We start from the raw sequence: 17584 nt of genomic DNA on the forward strand, positions 1-17584 counted from the left end.
GGGGAGGACTGCACAGTTAAGGTTAGCCAGCAAAAAATATAAAAACGTCCAATTAAATTTATCATGTAATGTCGTGCGCCGTGTGTATGTATGGAGCTAGAATATATCTGGGCAATTTGCCCAATCTGCGCGCGCTTTGCAATCCCAGTAGCGTTGAGTGTAAACATGGCGCAGATGTGGTTGTCCAGGTACCGCAGCTCGGGTGAACCACACCGGCTTTGGGGGCTCCGGCGCGGGCGCTCCGCTCGCCGCCGCCATCTGAAAATACAAATTTATTATTATATCTATGTCAAATTTCGTCAAGATATATTGAGTCGTTTCGGATATACGTTAAAACATCCATCCATTTAAACTAGGGATACCCAAAGTCGTAAAGTTAAAGCATTGTTAATTCTCACTCTGTCTTCCTCTATTGATTTAAGTCAGAATTAAAAAAAATTGACCTTAAAAGTAGGTAATTTGGCCATGGCTATCTGAGGTAACAGTTCATTTTGGAAAATCGGGTCTCTTGTCCAAAATAGTTTGGGGGTCCCTGATCTAAACTTTCGTATTTATAATATTAGTATGAAATATAATTTCTTTATGTCTAAAAGTACATATCTTCAATCTTACTAATATTGTTGTTATAATGTGAATGTTTGAATGGATGTATGGATGTTTGTTATTAAATATCTCTAAATCGGCTTCATGGATCATAATGTTATTTGGATAAATATAGAACAGTCAAAAAGAACACATAGGCTACCTATGGATCCCAGAATTCTCGTCGTTTTTGTTTAGAACTGTCTATAATCTGAAAGTTGCGGTTAAAAACTAGTTGAAAATAACAGCTAATATTACCTCTGCAGCGGCCTCGAGTTCCCGTCTCTTGGCGCGCTGCTTCTCTTCAAGGCGGAGCTTCTCCGTGTTGGCGTCATCCCAAAGACCCTCCTCCATGAGACGCTGGTCAGGTCTCCGGCGTGAGTCTGTCGGCGCTACGCCCTCCTCTGGCTCATTTAACTGTGCCGCTAACAGCGTGAAGTTGTACCATCTGCAGACACAACAAGCAACAAGTTAACAATAACTAGTAAATTCAAATTAAATTAAAAAAATACAGTAAACAGAGAAAAAAATATATATATAACTTGCTATTACCCGCGACTTCGTCCGCGCGGAATAAAAAAAATTTCACACAAGATAAAAAAGTTCCTATGTCCGTCTCCTAGTTCTAAGCTACCTCTCCATCAATTTTCAGCTAAATCAGTTCTACCGATCTTGAGTTATAAATAGTGTAACTAACACGACTTTCTTTTATATATATAGAAATGTAACTAGTCTAGTCTTTCATAATCATGATTGCATGAGTAGTGGCATTTATTATCCTGTAAGGGTTTAACATTTAACTTGTAATCTGCAGGTCCTCGGTTCAAATCCCACTATGTATTAATTTGTTTAACAATTTTATATTTAATATTATATGTAAATTTATCCGAAATTCTTACTGTGAAGGAAAACATCCCAATTGCAACATATCTAGGCCAGCATAGTAAACTATGGCCTAGTCACCCTTAACTTAGGGTAGACTCCGAACCCCTAATATATATATATAAAAGAAAGTCGTGTTAGTTATACTATTTATAACTCAAGATCGGCTGAATCGATTTGACTGAAAATTGGTGGGAAGGTAACTTAGAACTAGGAGACTGACATAGGAACTTTTTTATTTATTTTGTGTCTATTTTTTTTATTCCGCGCGGACGGAGTCGCATGTAAAAGCTAGTTAGTGATAATGAGTACAAGCATCAAGAACCATAAGACTTTTAACTAAATACATTCAAACAACTATCTTTGTTGTATAATACATACTTTTCAGAGTCAGGTGGTGCAGGGATACGGTCCCAGGCGAGTACAAACTTGCCAGTCTTGCAGACGGTGTTGTCAGCTGAGGCGCTGGTGACTGGTGCTACTTCCACACGACTGTCCCAGTGACCCTGCAGTACGTAGCGCGGCTGAAACACAACACACATATAATAGTTAAAATAAACTAAACTAAGTTCTAAAACAGTGTTTCTCAAAGTGGCCGATAACGCCCCCTTGGGGACGTTTGAAATCTAGGAGGGGGCGATAAGGGGCCCAAAAAATGGGGGGCATTGAAATTAATTATATAAATTGTGGTTTTTAAGTTTTAGGGCTGAATAAAAATTAGGGGGCTCTGAAATATATATGATTTTCAAAGGGGGCGGTGAAAGCAATAAGTTTGACAATCACTGTTCTAAAAGGATTCGTCAATGTATTTATACTAGCTGTTGCCCGCGACTCCGTTCGTACGAGATTAAAAAACAACTATGTGTTTATGCCAAATTACATCCAGATCCATTTAGGCGTTCAGGAGATACCTTCAAACATCCATCCATCCAAACTTTCGCATTTATAATATTAGTAAGAAGTAAGATTATTTGTTAATTAAAAAATATAAATGACTGAGGAGGAATACGAATCGACGAATGAAACCTTGTTGTTTACGCAAATCACATGAGTCAGTCTTTCTCTAATAATATTAAATTTTGAAATATCTTTTATCTTTTTTGTTTACTTAATAGATGAAATGGAACCACTTGTAACAGTATTGGACGTAGCCATTTCATTTGCTGGCTTTAAAAATATGTATGTATGTATAACTTGCCCGTCTGATAGGAGAGTAATATTCCATACATTAGAGCAGTGATTCTCAACCACTGTGCCGCGGTACTTTTGTGTGCCGCCAAATTTCAAAAGTGTGCCGCCAAATTTTGCATATATATATTAAAAATGTTAATTCTATTAAACTATATCATTTAAAAAAATTAGCGTCTAGAAATGTCATATAGATACAATTAATTTTATGCAGTTGAAAAATTATTTATGCAGTGTGTTGTAGTAAGAAAATAATTTTTATCTTTTTCTTCATGTGCCGCCAAATTTTGAAATCGTTAAAAATGTGCCTCAACAAAAAAAGGTTGAGAATCACTGCATTAGAGTTTTAAAATAAAAATCATACATCCATCTCTTGTATGATTACAATGACATCATACATTTTCATATGTGTGACATTTAAATGACAAACATACCACTCCTTGCGGATCCTTGATAACACCAGTGACTTTGCGCTGAGTGTCTTTGCTGAAGTATCCATAGGCGTGATATTTGAGATGTGCCACGTATCCAGCAGCTGCGCCCGCTTCTCCAACTATATCCATATCTCCATGGTGGTCCATCCACAGCTTCCCCACTATTATATTGTGCACTGTCGTCGTTACCTGCAATATAATCACTTATATTAAAACTAGCTATCGCACGCGACTCCACCTGTACGTAAAAAACATAGTAGTCTATGTTCTTTCTTGATGTATTCTACATGTATGCGAAATTTCAACGAGATTCATGCAGCCATTCTGAATACCTTCTAAAAACATCCATCCATACATCCAAACATTCGCATTTATAACATTAGTAAGATATACAATGAATATGGGCCTACAATACGAATTTAATGATTGCTTAATCATTAAAATCTGAAAGAATGAAGGTTATTCCTATAAAATTGAAAAAGCCGTGAAATGTTAGTAAATGTTACCAGCTTTGCGTGATTGTGATTTACAATTATATTTGACAATTAACTTAATTAAATAAAACCTACATTATTAAAAGATAATAAAGCATTCTAACAGTGAAACATTTTTTTAATCAGTTAAGTAGTTTTTGAGTTAATGCATCACAATAATACAAAAAAAACGTTTTAAAATATCAACTAATTACACGGGTGTTGCCATTTTTAATTAATTTACAAAAATGTGTCACTTATAAAACACTGAATTTGTACCTTTCTCCACGTGTACTTGTTGCCGGAGTTGAGGAACATGGCGGAGGCACCGCCGAGTGGTATGACCTGCAGGTACTTGCCGCGGAACTTTGTGGTCATGGTGAACTCCTGCCAGCATTGCCACCCAGCAGCACCCTCACAGAACTGCGCCACCATCGGAGGGTGGTGTGACACCTGACATACAACACGAAAATATAATAACCATGTTGCAATCTTACAATTATTATAAACTAGCTTTTACCCGCGACTCCGTCCGCGCGGAATAAAAAAAAAATTGAAAACGGGGTAAAAATTATCCTATGTCCGTTTCCTGGTTCTAAGCTACCTGCCCACCAATTTTCAGTCAAATCGATTCAGCCGTTCTTGAATTATAAATAGTGTAACTAACACGACTTTCTTTTATATATATAAGATTCACTAATTTTGGGGATGAATATAAATTAAATTATGGTCGTTTTTGACATTGACTTCAAGCTTAAAAGGTTACCAGTGAGCAAATATTTCCTAATTTCTTCCAAAAGTCTATCCAATTTGACTGAATTTTAGTAGTAATTACATACAATTTAAATTCATACACCCAAACAATAAGCAAATTAATCTACAACCTCAAAATTATAAAAATGGCAACATTAAACAGTGCAGCTGCCGCCTCATTGGTTAAAATAAGACATTGTCAAGATATGTTTTACATATTTTTCGAATGCCATAAGATACTTGTGAAACTAAATAGTAGTTATACTTAATATGACATTTAAAATTATACATTGGTTATGGCAATACCAAAATAAACCCGAATAAACATTGTACTGTTTTAACAACTGTATATTGCCATTTCAATGTAGTTATAAATATACTATATAATTTATCAATGGATCCTATGTATTTGGGCTAAAGTAAGAAATTGATCATTTTTAATTTTTAATGTTAACAGCTACCTCTTAGTTTAGTTAACAATATGCATAAAACAAAATACACATTTACATATTAAATGTTATTATTTGCTGAAATAAAAGTGCGTCTTATTTTCCTATACAGTTGAAATTTTGAGAGTCTCTTCTGAAAACTTATCAATTTGTTTGTTAACCTTTATTCTTAGGAGCCATTGATTAAGAGATATTATGTGTTTTGTACTGACTTGTTCAGAGATACATCTCCAGCCCAGATCAGACATACGATCACACTCGTAAGTCTCACCCAATAGAGGATTGAACGGTTTGTTTGTCCTGGAACAAATTACAAGGTTAAATATTACTCAAGTCAGCATCCCAAGTGATATTCCGAGCTGTAGTAAAGTTTGTATCGTAGTGTACAGAGCTGGGCATTAACTCGTTAATCCGTTAATCGTTAATTAACGAAGTTAACATTTTACTTAACGGATTAATTTTTAAGTTAACTTCAAAAAGTGTTAACGCTTTTGTTAACTTCCGTTAAACTCAACTTCCGTTAATAAAAGTCCGTTTATCGTTAAATTAGAAACTTGGAGACGTGCTGTCATTTTGTTTAAATTACGTGCCACGCCACGCTCGTAAGTTCAACTATGTTGGGCGACTGTCGGCGACTCGAATGGTGAACGAAAGAGTTGATAATTGATGTATGTGAAGTTTGCGTGCAAGTGTGATGCATCAGAGCGTCCGGGAAAGACGTGAACAACAGGACAAAATCAATAGAAGGTTCGAAATAGCATATTTCATTACGAGTATATAAAAGCACGAGTACGTAATAGCCCACATTCAGAACGCTCTCCGTCCCTGCAATACGCCACTTTTTGAGCAACTGTATTAAAACATTTTTTAACTCGTGCTTTTTTTTTAGCTTTTCCAAACTCCTGCGTTCTCTTTCCCAACTGTCAAAATAATGTCTGTTAAAAAGAAAAACCAACCACGAATTTTTTACAAAAAAAAAATCATTGAAGTTTTTATGATTCATGCAAATATTTGTAAAAAGAAGCTCCTAATTTGTTACAATATCAGATTTAATGATTTGATTCAATGAATTAGGTTAGTTTTCATTTTATTTCATCTCATTAAATTTCATTTTCATTTCATATCAATAAAAATAATCTACTGAAGACTTGGTTGTTTGGGCATAGTTCCTGTTGACGATAGAACTTAAAAGCCGTCTTAATATTTTATTTGTAATTTAACCGTACTGATATTGTATAATTTTATTTTGTTTAATTTCTTTATATTGGTTTCCTTTGTTATATTCTACATTAATTCCATAAATACTATTTGTTATCTGTAACCTACCAAGGTAGATGTAAAAATATTTAGTAGTTTTTAAATATAAAAAAATAAAATGATTTTGGAGGGTGGACGGCACTTTGCAGTCGAATGTCGTCCGTCGAACGTACTGTGCGCACCCATATTGAAAACCTGTGTTTCAATTCAGCTGCATCGCCGCCATCCTTTACAGTTCCCTTTGCCTACCCAGAATGGGTGAACAAAAAAAAATCTCTGTTGGTATTCTTTTACGGTTGGCACCATTTTCCAAACATTTTAGTTAGTTGAGTTTATTGTGTTTTTATTATTCTATTAAATTGCTTCATTTTTCGCAACTGTATCAAAAATAGTTGTTTAGTACACGTGCGAAACTGTCATTACAACATGTTCCAACTGTCAACCCTCACCTTCGGCTGCGCCTCGGCTCGGGTAGACATTTGTCGGAACTCTTTGCAATGACAGGCTTTCCGCACTCGTAATGAAATTATACTATAATGCATTCATACTTGTCTCTAATACTAATGTGTAATTTTAAACAAGTGTCGCCACAATAAGTGTGAAATTAGTATGTATAATTGTATTATGTAGTAGGTATGGTTAACTGTTAACGATTAACTTTAACTTGCGTTAAGTTTTCGAGATTGTAACGCTTTAACGATTAACGAAGTTAATTTTTTAATTAACGAATTAACGAAGTTAACTTTTCGATTAACTGTGCCCACCTGTGGTAGTGTACTTTACGTCCAAGATATAACTTTATAGGTTACTAGCTGAAGCCTACAAATACAATGTGTTCTTCCAAACTATGTTCTACGACCGTGCCAAATTTCATCAAGATTTGTTGAGCCGTTCTGGAGATAATTTCAAACAAACATCCATCCATCCATTTATCTAAACATTCGCATTTATAATAATAATAAGTAAGATAAACAATCTCTTCCATTCTTCATATGTTATGTGCTGAAGGCCAATTTTTACTCCCTTTTTCCTTCCCATTCTTTTCTGACTAGGAAAGGATGGGAACGGAAAGTAAATTTCTCGGAAAGGGAGTGTATAGAAATGAGAAATATCCATACAGTACATCATTTCCTCTATCCATTAAAGGTAGGTTTCCATTACTTTTCAATAACAAATTACACTGCAGTGGTCATTTAGCTATTTTAATGAGTTCCGGTGATCACTCGGCCATTTGCAACCATCTTTAAAAAATAATAGATTCTTTGTTTAGTGTTTATATAGTTGTACCTGTTAGATGTAGTAGCAAAAGATGAGACAGTGAATGCAGCAACATAAGCGAGCTGGTGTGCCGGGTCTGAGAATGTGGCAGCCTGGTCGAGGATGCTGGAGTACTCGTAGTCCTCCGTCAGCCGCTGCAGCATCGACAGCGGCTCACTGAAGTTCACAGGGATTGGGATCTTTGATAGGTCCTTACCTGGAACATGGAAAATATTATTGATAATTAACACATAACCCGCTGCTTGTTTGCCTCATTCTCTTATACAAAGAATGCCTAAGGTTACTTATTAAAGTGAACTCATTGGGTGAGGCCGTGGCAGTTAATGTGTTAACTTTTATTTGACATGACAACTCTTGACTCTTCCACGTTCTTAACGTGAGCTTTCATTGTCAAAACATGTCACTAAACAATTTAATTAGAGATTATTTATGTCTATTTTACTAATTTATTTATTGTATATGCGAATGTTTAGACGAATGGATGGATGGATATTTGTTTGAATATATCTCCGGAACAGCTTAACAGATCTCGATGAAATTTGGTACATATGTAGAACATAGTCTTGAAGAACACACTACTTATTAAGTTTTTTAAATCATCGCGGACGAAGTCGCCGGCCACAGCTAGTAATCTAATCTATATATATAAAAGAAAGTCGTGTTAGTTACACTATTTATAACTCAAGAACGGCTGAATCGATTTGACTGAAAATTGGTGGGCAGGTAGCTTAGAACCAGGAAAAGGACATAGGATAATTTTTACCCCGTTTTCTACTTTTTATTCTGTGCGGACGAAGTCGCCGGCCACAGCTAGTAATCTAATAATATATATAAAATGAAGTCATGTTAGTTACACTGGTTATAACTGAAAAATGGCTTAACCAATTTGGCTGAAAATTGGTGAGGAGGTAATGTAGAACCAGGAGATAGACATAGGATACTTTTATCCCGTTTCCTTTCTTTAAAAATAAATAAAAGCTAGTAAACAATAAATGAATACAGACCTATACAATTCTTCATGATAGACCATAAACTTAAAGGGTAATTGGGTTTTTCTGGAACTCGCACACGTCGCGGGTGACCGTCCACTGTACTCAATGATACTTCTGATACGTGCGGCTGAAATTTATACATTCATTATTGAAATCTTACTAATATTATAAATGTTTAGATGTATGGATGGATGGATGTTTGTTTGAACACATAGGTCACTAAGTTTTTTTTTTAATTTATTCCGCGCGGACGTAATCGCGGATGACAGCTATTAGGCTTATTTATAATTAAATATTTTTTAATTCGGATGGAGTCACAGGCAACTGCTAGTATTAGTTTTAGATTATTTAAAGACGTATTGTGCGTTATTCAGCTATCGGACGGCGCATTGGCTGACGTTTCCTCCCTTTGTGTGACGTCATTCGGATTTGCTTTGTTATCGTTATACAAGCAAACAATATCTCCCAAGTCTTACGATGAACTACAATCGTACACATTATTGTCTCTATCTTTTCAAACTGTATGAGAGAGATAAAAGATTAAAGATTCCTTTATAACACTGTTTAAAATAATTTGTTTGTTTATTTTCATTACGACTAAACAAACATCTATACAATTGATTGCAACGTCTTTATCAATACATAGTATAAAACAAAGTCGCTTTCGCTGTATGTCCGTATGTATGCTTAGATCTTTAAAACTACGCAACGGATTTTGACGCGGTTTTTTTTAATAGATAGAGTGATTCTTAAGGAAGGTTTGTATGTATAATAAATGCATAATATAGTAGAGAAACACTGATAAATTTAAAGGTTTCTAATGTGAACGCTGTGAACGTTGTGTATAAGGACATTCTGTAGTAGGTATATTTTGCATTGCACCCGTGCGAAGCCGGGGCGGGTCGCTAGTGTAATATAAAAAAACGTATTTTGCGAACTAGATGTTTTTGCGTTGTTTATTAGGAAAATCCATTTTATGAAAATTCACGTTTGTTCCCCGTAATGTGAAACGCTTGGTCACATTTTGACAAGGCTTTGACGGGAAGGTAGCTGATGGATATTACTTTTTTTTAATTCGACCAAGTCTTTAGCAACCACTAGCAATCAATAAATCCCTCCTTCAAAGAGCATGACAATTGTTATACAAATGTTTCAACAGTGGGAACATATCAACATACCCATATTTTGATATTCTGTTCTTTGTTGTCCAGTTGTTTATTTTCCGTTGTGTCATTATCAGCACTCACTTCTGTTCCACCCATATTGTTCTCTGCACGACCTTTGTCTTCTACAAATATTACCTGAAAATATCATTTTATTAATAAATATTGATACTATGATTTTTATAATAAAGAAGAGAGTATAAAAAAAATGCGACCCATCTGCAAGCACTCTATTAAAATAATTTTTTATCAAAATCAGACCACCAGAGGCGGAGTTTCGCGGTAGCATACATAAAAAAAATACTGTCGAATTGATAACCTCCTTCTTTTTGAAGTCAGCTAAAAATGGATTTTTCCCTTCCAATATACATACATACATAGAATTTGAAGCAAATGGATAAAGCAAATATAGGTTGAAATTATTGATATAGGTCAATAGGGACTTATTTGTTAATAATTGTTATTTTTTTTTCAATTAAACTTTTATTGAAGGTATTCATATTAATTAAATATTTATACTAACTTTATTATGTATTCAAAATGGCTTACAAAATGTACATAAACCGTAGAACTCCACTGTCGTGATAAGTGTATTAATAAGTATTGCTTTCTCTTTCATTATCTATCACAAAACAGAGACAACATGTATTAACACAAGTGTCACATCATTGAAAACACAAAATGAGACTAACCTGTTGCGTTTCAGTCACAGTTTCACCTTCAGATTCGTCAGAACTCTCACCGCTTTTAACTTTATTTTTTCTATTTACCTGCAAATTTAACAATGATATTCTAATGCCATTTCCTTCAACAAATACCAAAATATGATTCCATTAAACACAATGAAAGCTAGGTGTACATATTAGTCAATATGTAAATTATTATTTCATATTATACTTACAGGCACTTTTATTACAAACGATGTCTTATCGTCCATAGCAGTGCTGACCCCCTCTTCCACTGCATCAAAGAATTCATGATCCTCATCCTCAGTTTCGTTACCCTGTCCTGAACCGTTGCCACCTGTTGATAATCATATTAATTTTATAAATGCAAAAGTTTAAATGGATGGATGTTTGTTACCACATATCATCCATAATGGATTTCAATGAAATGTGGCAAATATGTAGAACATAGTCTAAAAGCACACATAAGCTAATAAGTTTTTTTTAAAGTCCAATTTGTAGGCAAAAGTTAATAATTTTAATACTTAGTTTACTAGATTCTCTCGGTTCTGATTTACTGTGAATATCTTTGAGCACTGGTGGCACCAAGTCCTAATTGCTATATTATAAAAAAATTAACAACATTGAAAAACTTAACTAACACTTGTAAATTTAAAAATCAATTAGCCTATCACACTCAGGAGACTTCAGTTAGCACTTGGCATATGTGCATACTTCGCCGCCGAATTATGCGTGCAGCGTTCAAATTGGCAAAGACTGTGTAAACAATATGCATATAATTTCACAGATACATATAATTTTATATATTTCCTAGATTTGTGGTGGTTAGCGGGTATCCACCATAAATCTACTTAATACGTTATTTTATGTGACCCACACTCTAGACAATGTAAAAATATATTGTCCGCATGCCAAGTATTAAAATTGGATCATCCATTAAGTCTACAGCAGGTCACAGTGAAATAGACCCTTTATTGAAATGTGATATGTCTATTTCATTAAAATCTAAATTACTTTCTTCTTAGGTTAAAAGAGTTGATTTTTCTATAATATTAGGTAAATACTTTAATCTAATTAACATTACAATATAGTACTGAGTAATTAATTTAAATATTATGTTTTAAATTGTTTTATTTACTTTTAAAAACGATCAAAGACTAATATAAAACCTAAAATCTAAACACAGGCATTTATTTAATGGCTGTGTCTGTTATGAGATAAATCCAATAAACAAACTAATAACAATTTTATATTAATGATTACATTGTACTTTCCAATCAAATGTCTATTAAGATTGTTTTATCTATTCAGCAATAAGATTCTAATGACTGTTGTTTACAATATTCTACACAAACAACAAAGAATAAAATGTACGTCACTTTGGTTATTTCTTGATGTGTAAAATATATTGTAAATGTAATTAATTAATTGGTTGTAATAATAACTCATATCTTGAATTATTGGATCTGAAAATAATAAACTAGGATATACTTAAATATAAATAACAATTTCCAAAATAGATTAGTAGATAGAAAAGTTTTTAACTTTGCTTTGGAAAAGCCAATAAAATAATTAAAAAATCACAAACAAGAATCAAATAGTCTTTTTTAAGTACTAGTATACATTGTATACTGTACTTACTCTTTTAACTCATTCCTTGCCACTACAAAAGAGCTTGACAACTCACTGGCACTTAATGTGTTATGACCAATAAAATTATATAGTTTAAATAACTCTCAAATATATTTAAATATTTTTAAAAGATAATGCCAGGATCATAAATGTTTTAAAAATATTGGTAAAAGATAATAGAATGAAATATAATAAAACTAAATGTACAATTTCAACAACAGGTTATAAAAGAGGAAAACGAGTATAATAAATCAAAAGAATAAAGCCCTGACATAGATTTTATACTTTTTTATTATCTATGTTTTATTCATGACTTACTGTTCATGTTTATCCAAATGCAGTTATAATTATATCATTTCTAATAAGTTTTTCTGCGTAAGGTTGAACACAAGGCCAAGATCACTTCAGACGCGCACAACATAAATACACAATACAACATACTATTTCATGTAATAGCCGAAACTTCGTACCTAACACGATAATTAAATAAACGAATACGCGTAACAAAGATGATACATCAATTATTGCAACAGTTTGGAATGGTAAAGCAACCTTGATGTAAAAATAATTTGAAATTATAGTCGTCATGTAAGTTTAGTCGTACCTTTTAACGTCAATTAGACTTTAGGCTTTTGACACATTTTTGTATGTATTTTTAAGCACTCTTAGATTTTAATTTATCTTGTTGATAACAAAACAAGGACTTGTTCGCAAATCGTCCAGCTAATATGACTGATTTGATTTCCGTCACCATGTCACCATCATACCACTTCGTTTGTAATTGCGTTCCGTTACACGAAGTTACACGACACAACCACTTTGAATGTTGCCATATATCAAAGTCAATTTTACAATTTTATTTTAAGGACTTTTTTCTTGTGTTATTTATACAAGACTTTTTTTCTCAAATCTAGCCGAGGGTTAGTTATTTTTCACAGGAATTTAGTTAACATCAAAAATTTAAACATCGTGTCCACTAATAACCGTCAAGATACCGTATCATTTATAACTTCCGTAAAGTAATCGAGCACACTACTTCCGGGATTTTAACTGAAATCTATATTTGGTAGTGACCTAATAACTTAAACCTATTTGCTTGCGTTAAACATACAATATATTTACATTTAAATCACTAAGTCACAACTCACCGTGTTATTTAGCAACCACCTTCGTAATCTAAGAATTTATAGAAGACCCAAGGATTTTCCCTTTTATTGTATTGCATGTTAATTTTTAATTTTCTCCAGTGCCGTGGTCATTCTGCCAAACACTTTTCAAGCATGGAAACTTAATTGAGACTAAATAGCAGGTCGGGGGCAATCACGGCAATGATCAATTGAAATCTGACTAATTGATTCGTTCAGTTCCAATTTCGTGTGCTTGATGGCAGTGACATCTATTGACCTATTTGACCAGCAGTCAATATATATATGACCCTTAAACAAATTAATACCGCGTCTCTTTCTTTTCTGAGGATCTTTTAAAGATATTAATTTAATGATCTGATGATGAATAATCTTTTACAAGCTCAGATTTTATTTAAGCAGGGCTGATAGTGAAAGTACGAAGAACGCGTCTATTAACAGGCGGGTAATAGGCGGGGTAGGCACTAGGGAGCGATCTCAAAAGCGGAATTGATCTACATACTTAGGTTCTGCATATTCCATAACTTTTATGGAATATGTAGAATACATGGGTATTTACCCAGACAATACTTCATGGTACGGACTAGGACCGAAAGGATTAGTATAGATAAGAGCACTAAAACTGGATTATCTCCACAAACATAGTGAACCCCAATTACATCATTCATGTGATGTGATGTAAATTTTGTTATCTGTTTAATGCTGTAAAAGACTTTCATTGTAGTCTGTGTATCCTAATACTAATGTGATGATTAGAGTACAAATTCATCTAATCTTACTAATATTATAAATGCGTATGTTTAAATGGATGGATGTTTGTTTGTAGTATCTTCGGAACGGCTCAATGGATCTTGATGAAATTTGGCGCAGATGTAGAATATAGTCTGGAAAAACACATAGGCTACTTATGATGTTTTAAATTCTGCGCGGACAGAGTCGCGGGTGACAGCTAGTGTAATATAATTTAGATTAAGAATAATCTTTACTTGCATAATAATTTGCATTTTAAAAAGTAAATTTACTGAAGTACCTAATATATTTTATTCCCAAATACCAAATATAGGATAAAATAAAAAATAATAACAAATAGAGACGGACTTAACAACTTTGTCTCAAGAAATGATAAGATAACATTCCGATGATGACTCATTTTTAACCCAAATATCTTAATGTTATGAATTATATGCATAGTCATTCAACAATACAACACATTCATTTTATATCTATCTATCTATCTCTAATATATAATATTCTCGTGTCACAGTTTTCGTTCCCGTACAATTACCCGTACAGTAAATTTTGTGAGCATATTCAGTAGGTCTGAGAATCGGCCATCTATTTTTTTTTTAACTGCGTGCGAAGGAGTCGCGGGCGACAACTAGTATATATAAGAGAAAGTCGTGTTAGTTAAACTATTTAAAACTCAAGAACGGCATAATCGATTTGACTGAAAATTGGTGGGCAGGTAGCTTAGATCCAGGAAACGGACATAGGATAATTTTTACCCCGTTTTCTATTTTTTATTCCGAGCGGACGGAGTCGCCGGTAAAAGCTAGTTTACAATAAACAAAGATACAATGTAGAATGCTGGGTTTTGAGTAAGAAAGATGGGGATCGCTTACTAGTGTTTGAGCGAAAGATACTGCGTCGTATTTATAGTGCTGTTTCATTAGTAATCAATGGCAGATACAATACAACTAAGAGCTGTACCAAATGTTTAGAGTTAAATATCGTCAAGGCCATCAAAATTGTACGACTTCATTAGGCGAAACACATCGCACGCATAGATGTGTGTAGCCCGATGGACGTAGAGCACATGGTAGGCCAAAGCTAAGATGGTTAGATGATACCGAGCGCGATTTCTAAAATATCGGAGTTAAGAATTGAACGAAAAAATCCCAAAGTAGGCCAGCATGGAGAAATTTACTTGACCAGGCCCAGACCCACCCACAGTTGCAGCACTTCAGATGATGATAGTAACACTGAGAGGAGCCCAATATGCTAAGGGTGAGTCAAAAAAAATAAATTGGATTACAATAAAAAGATGTTCTACTATTTTACAATTTTGTGACCTGCTGTAGCCTAATGTGATGAATGAATACAGTATTTATAATTATACACAACCTGCGGTGTACTAACCTGTGTGAGGAGTGCTCCTTGCTGTGACAGTCTTCTCGAGGTTGTCATGCTGCCTCGCCAATTGTTCTACAATCTCTTGCAGTCGCATCTTCTGTTCTCTTTCGTGTTGCAGTGCGCGACTCATTCGCGCGCTCGACGCGGCCGCTGCACTCATAAACTCGGAACATGCCTTGATATATATTATTAAATCAGTTGAAATAATACAAAGTATAGAAGAACACACTTTATTTCTTTGATTGATTTTTTAGTAGCTTGTTAGTTAGGGTACTTACGACCTGTGTCAAATTATTATTAAGTGTCACTGGGAACTGCTTTGGACAGGATTTTTAATGATTTAGAGGATAAATTGGGTGAGATTACAAGCTAATCTAAGTCTAGTTTTGCACTATATGATGTGAAAAATACCATAAATACATAAGATAGTTATTGTCTACTTACATTCATCATAGCATTGCAAGATATTCTAAATAATGTTGCTCTCTCTGAGACTTGCTTAGTTGTGTCAGAGGGCGGAACTTCCAAATCGACTAAGGACCTTTGTAGGGCTGTGCCATGCCTCGCTACGAGTTCAGAACATGTTCTCAGATCATGGAAACGGGCAGCCAGTTCTCTAGCTATGCCACCAGCATCCTCAGATTCACCTCCTTCCCCACCACCAACTGCTACTTGCCCATCTGACATTTGATCATCATCATCATCTGATTCTTGTGCTCGGCTATAAAAAAAAAACAAAAACTATGTAGCATACCAAATAATTGTATGTATATATTTTAAGTAGAATGTCGGTGGCTCCGGGGTGAAGCACTTGACATGCAATCTGCGGTTTCTGGGTTTGAATCCGCCATGTACCAATTTGTTTGTCGATTTTCGATTTTCATATGTGTATTTATCTGATGTTCTTACGGTGAAGGAAAACATTGTGATGCAACCTGCCCATATCTGAGAAGAAATTCAACCAACCCGCACTTGGCCAGTGTGGTTGACTATGGCCTAGTCATCCCTAAATTAGGGTAGGCTCCAAGCCCGTCTGTGGGGATGTATAGTGAGCTGATGATGATGATTTTTAATTAGATATAGCAAATATGGAGAATAAAGTAGAAATTTAAAACCCAGTCCCCTATTGGGTGACATCTTATTAAAATATTTTATATTATCCCTCAACTAGCACTGCCAAATACCAAATCAATCAAACCAATACTAACATAGCTTTTGCCTTGGCCAGCTCCAGAGCGGTGACCCAGCTCTGCCTCTCCACTTCATCATGGGCCCGAATATGGAATGTCTGTGTGCCACCATTACTGATTACAAATGTACACGAATCAGCTGTGTGGATCAAAGCACCGAGAAGTGATATTGTACCACGGCATGTATGAGCCATTTCTGCTTGATTTCTGTAAAGAAAAATAGTAAGGTAGTAGTTTCAATAGTCCAGATGCACACCAGTCTTAGTGACATAACATTCTAAGAATAATTAGGTAAGCTTTAAAATTAGTATGTTTCTGAAAATCTTAATCCAATAAGATTTTGTATAGCAATATGTCACACAAATTACTTTTTAAAATCATCCAATAATTTTATTGGAACAGAACTTTTTTCAGTAAATGTACTATTAAATAATTCTATATTTATATATTGTTTATATAATGTTCATAATCATTTAACATGTCACACCTTTCATCATCATCATCATATCATACTCAGGATATTTCCTATTAGAGCACTTTAACTCAACTGCAAAATTTAGTTAAAAAAACATATGTATACACTCTGTCCACTAAACTGTAAAAAAAATATGTTGCATAACATTGTATTTTTCTAACAAGAACGGTAAATAATATATTAATGCTTAGTAAATGTCTTGTACTTATAAATTAATCTTGTATAAAATTTATTTGGCAGTCTTAACAGCTTTTTTATTACATATATAGGTTTTGTTGTGTAAACTGAGACTGGACACTATTTTAATATCAATGCATCTTGAGAGAAAGACGTACACTTATTAACGCCAGCTAACATTCTACTAATAGAAAAACAGAAAAAGCTTTTGATAGAATCCCAAGTTTTAGCTAAAAATAGGAAAAACACAATGTACGTCACAGCTGAAAACAAATACGGTATAATACACCAATATGATAATTCTAAATTTATGAATCTAATTAATGACATCATTATCAAAGTAACGATACTACAAAAAACTTACTAATTGTTTAAAATTTACCTGTAGTACGATAATAGTCCATTTGACAACACGAACCATCTTCGTTGATATCCCTTAAGGTAATTAGTCCATTTAAACAGCCAGCCCTTTTTTTCGGGATCTCCAGGAGCTGGTTGACCTTTCGGTACAATAACATCCGACATTTTTAAATATAATTTCACTTAGACATAAAAATCATAATATATTTAACCGACCGAGCCACGTCTGTCATCCACCATAATCAGAAACACAGATATCTACTATACTAGTCAGAGACAGATAGGACACTTCTATTCTGTATAGTTTTTACGATTAATTCCACCGTTGGCGCAAA

The 17584-nt window shown here is 34.1% G+C and overlaps 1 protein-coding gene across 2 annotated transcripts; it reads right to left on the reverse strand.

Moving 5' to 3' along the window:
• LOC106711077 (oxysterol-binding protein 1) lies at positions 1–17492 on the reverse strand. 2 transcript variants are annotated; one of them, XM_045683397.1, is made up of 15 exons: positions 17272–17492; positions 16256–16444; positions 15492–15768; positions 15054–15222; positions 10353–10474; positions 10144–10221; positions 9467–9589; positions 8301–8415; positions 7306–7492; positions 4974–5061; positions 3839–4012; positions 3087–3275; positions 1846–1988; positions 841–1030; positions 1–258 (listed from the first exon to the last, which is right to left on the reverse strand). In XM_045683397.1, exons 1-15 carry the CDS (start codon positions 17412–17414, stop codon positions 97–99), a joined length of 2349 nt encoding a protein of 782 aa, XP_045539353.1. In that variant the 5' UTR covers positions 17415–17492; the 3' UTR covers positions 1–96. The 2 variants fall into 2 exon arrangements, with proteins under 2 accessions (XP_045539353.1, XP_045539354.1); XM_045683398.1 differs by lacking the exon at positions 10144–10221.
• Between the last annotated feature and the right edge of the window lie 92 nt (positions 17493–17584).

The sequence above is a fragment of the Papilio machaon genome, chromosome 21 (assembly GCF_912999745.1).
Source record: "Papilio machaon chromosome 21, ilPapMach1.1, whole genome shotgun sequence".
Classification (NCBI taxonomy): domain Eukaryota; kingdom Metazoa; phylum Arthropoda; class Insecta; order Lepidoptera; family Papilionidae; genus Papilio; species Papilio machaon.

Bases quoted from the DNA above. Each gene is read 5' to 3' on its own strand.
- LOC106711077 (XM_045683397.1), bottom strand. From the start codon at position 17,414: ATGTCGGATGTTATTGTACCGAAAGGTCAACCAGCTCCTGGAGATCCC. The intron at 4,013-4,973 runs GTCAGTACAAAA...GTTGTATGTCAG, and splicing joins GGAGATGTATCTCTGAACAA to GTGTCACACCACCCTCCGAT. The intron at 259-840 runs GTAATATTAGCT...TTGTATTTTCAG, and splicing joins AACTCGAGGCCGCTGCAGAG to ATGGCGGCGGCGAGCGGAGC.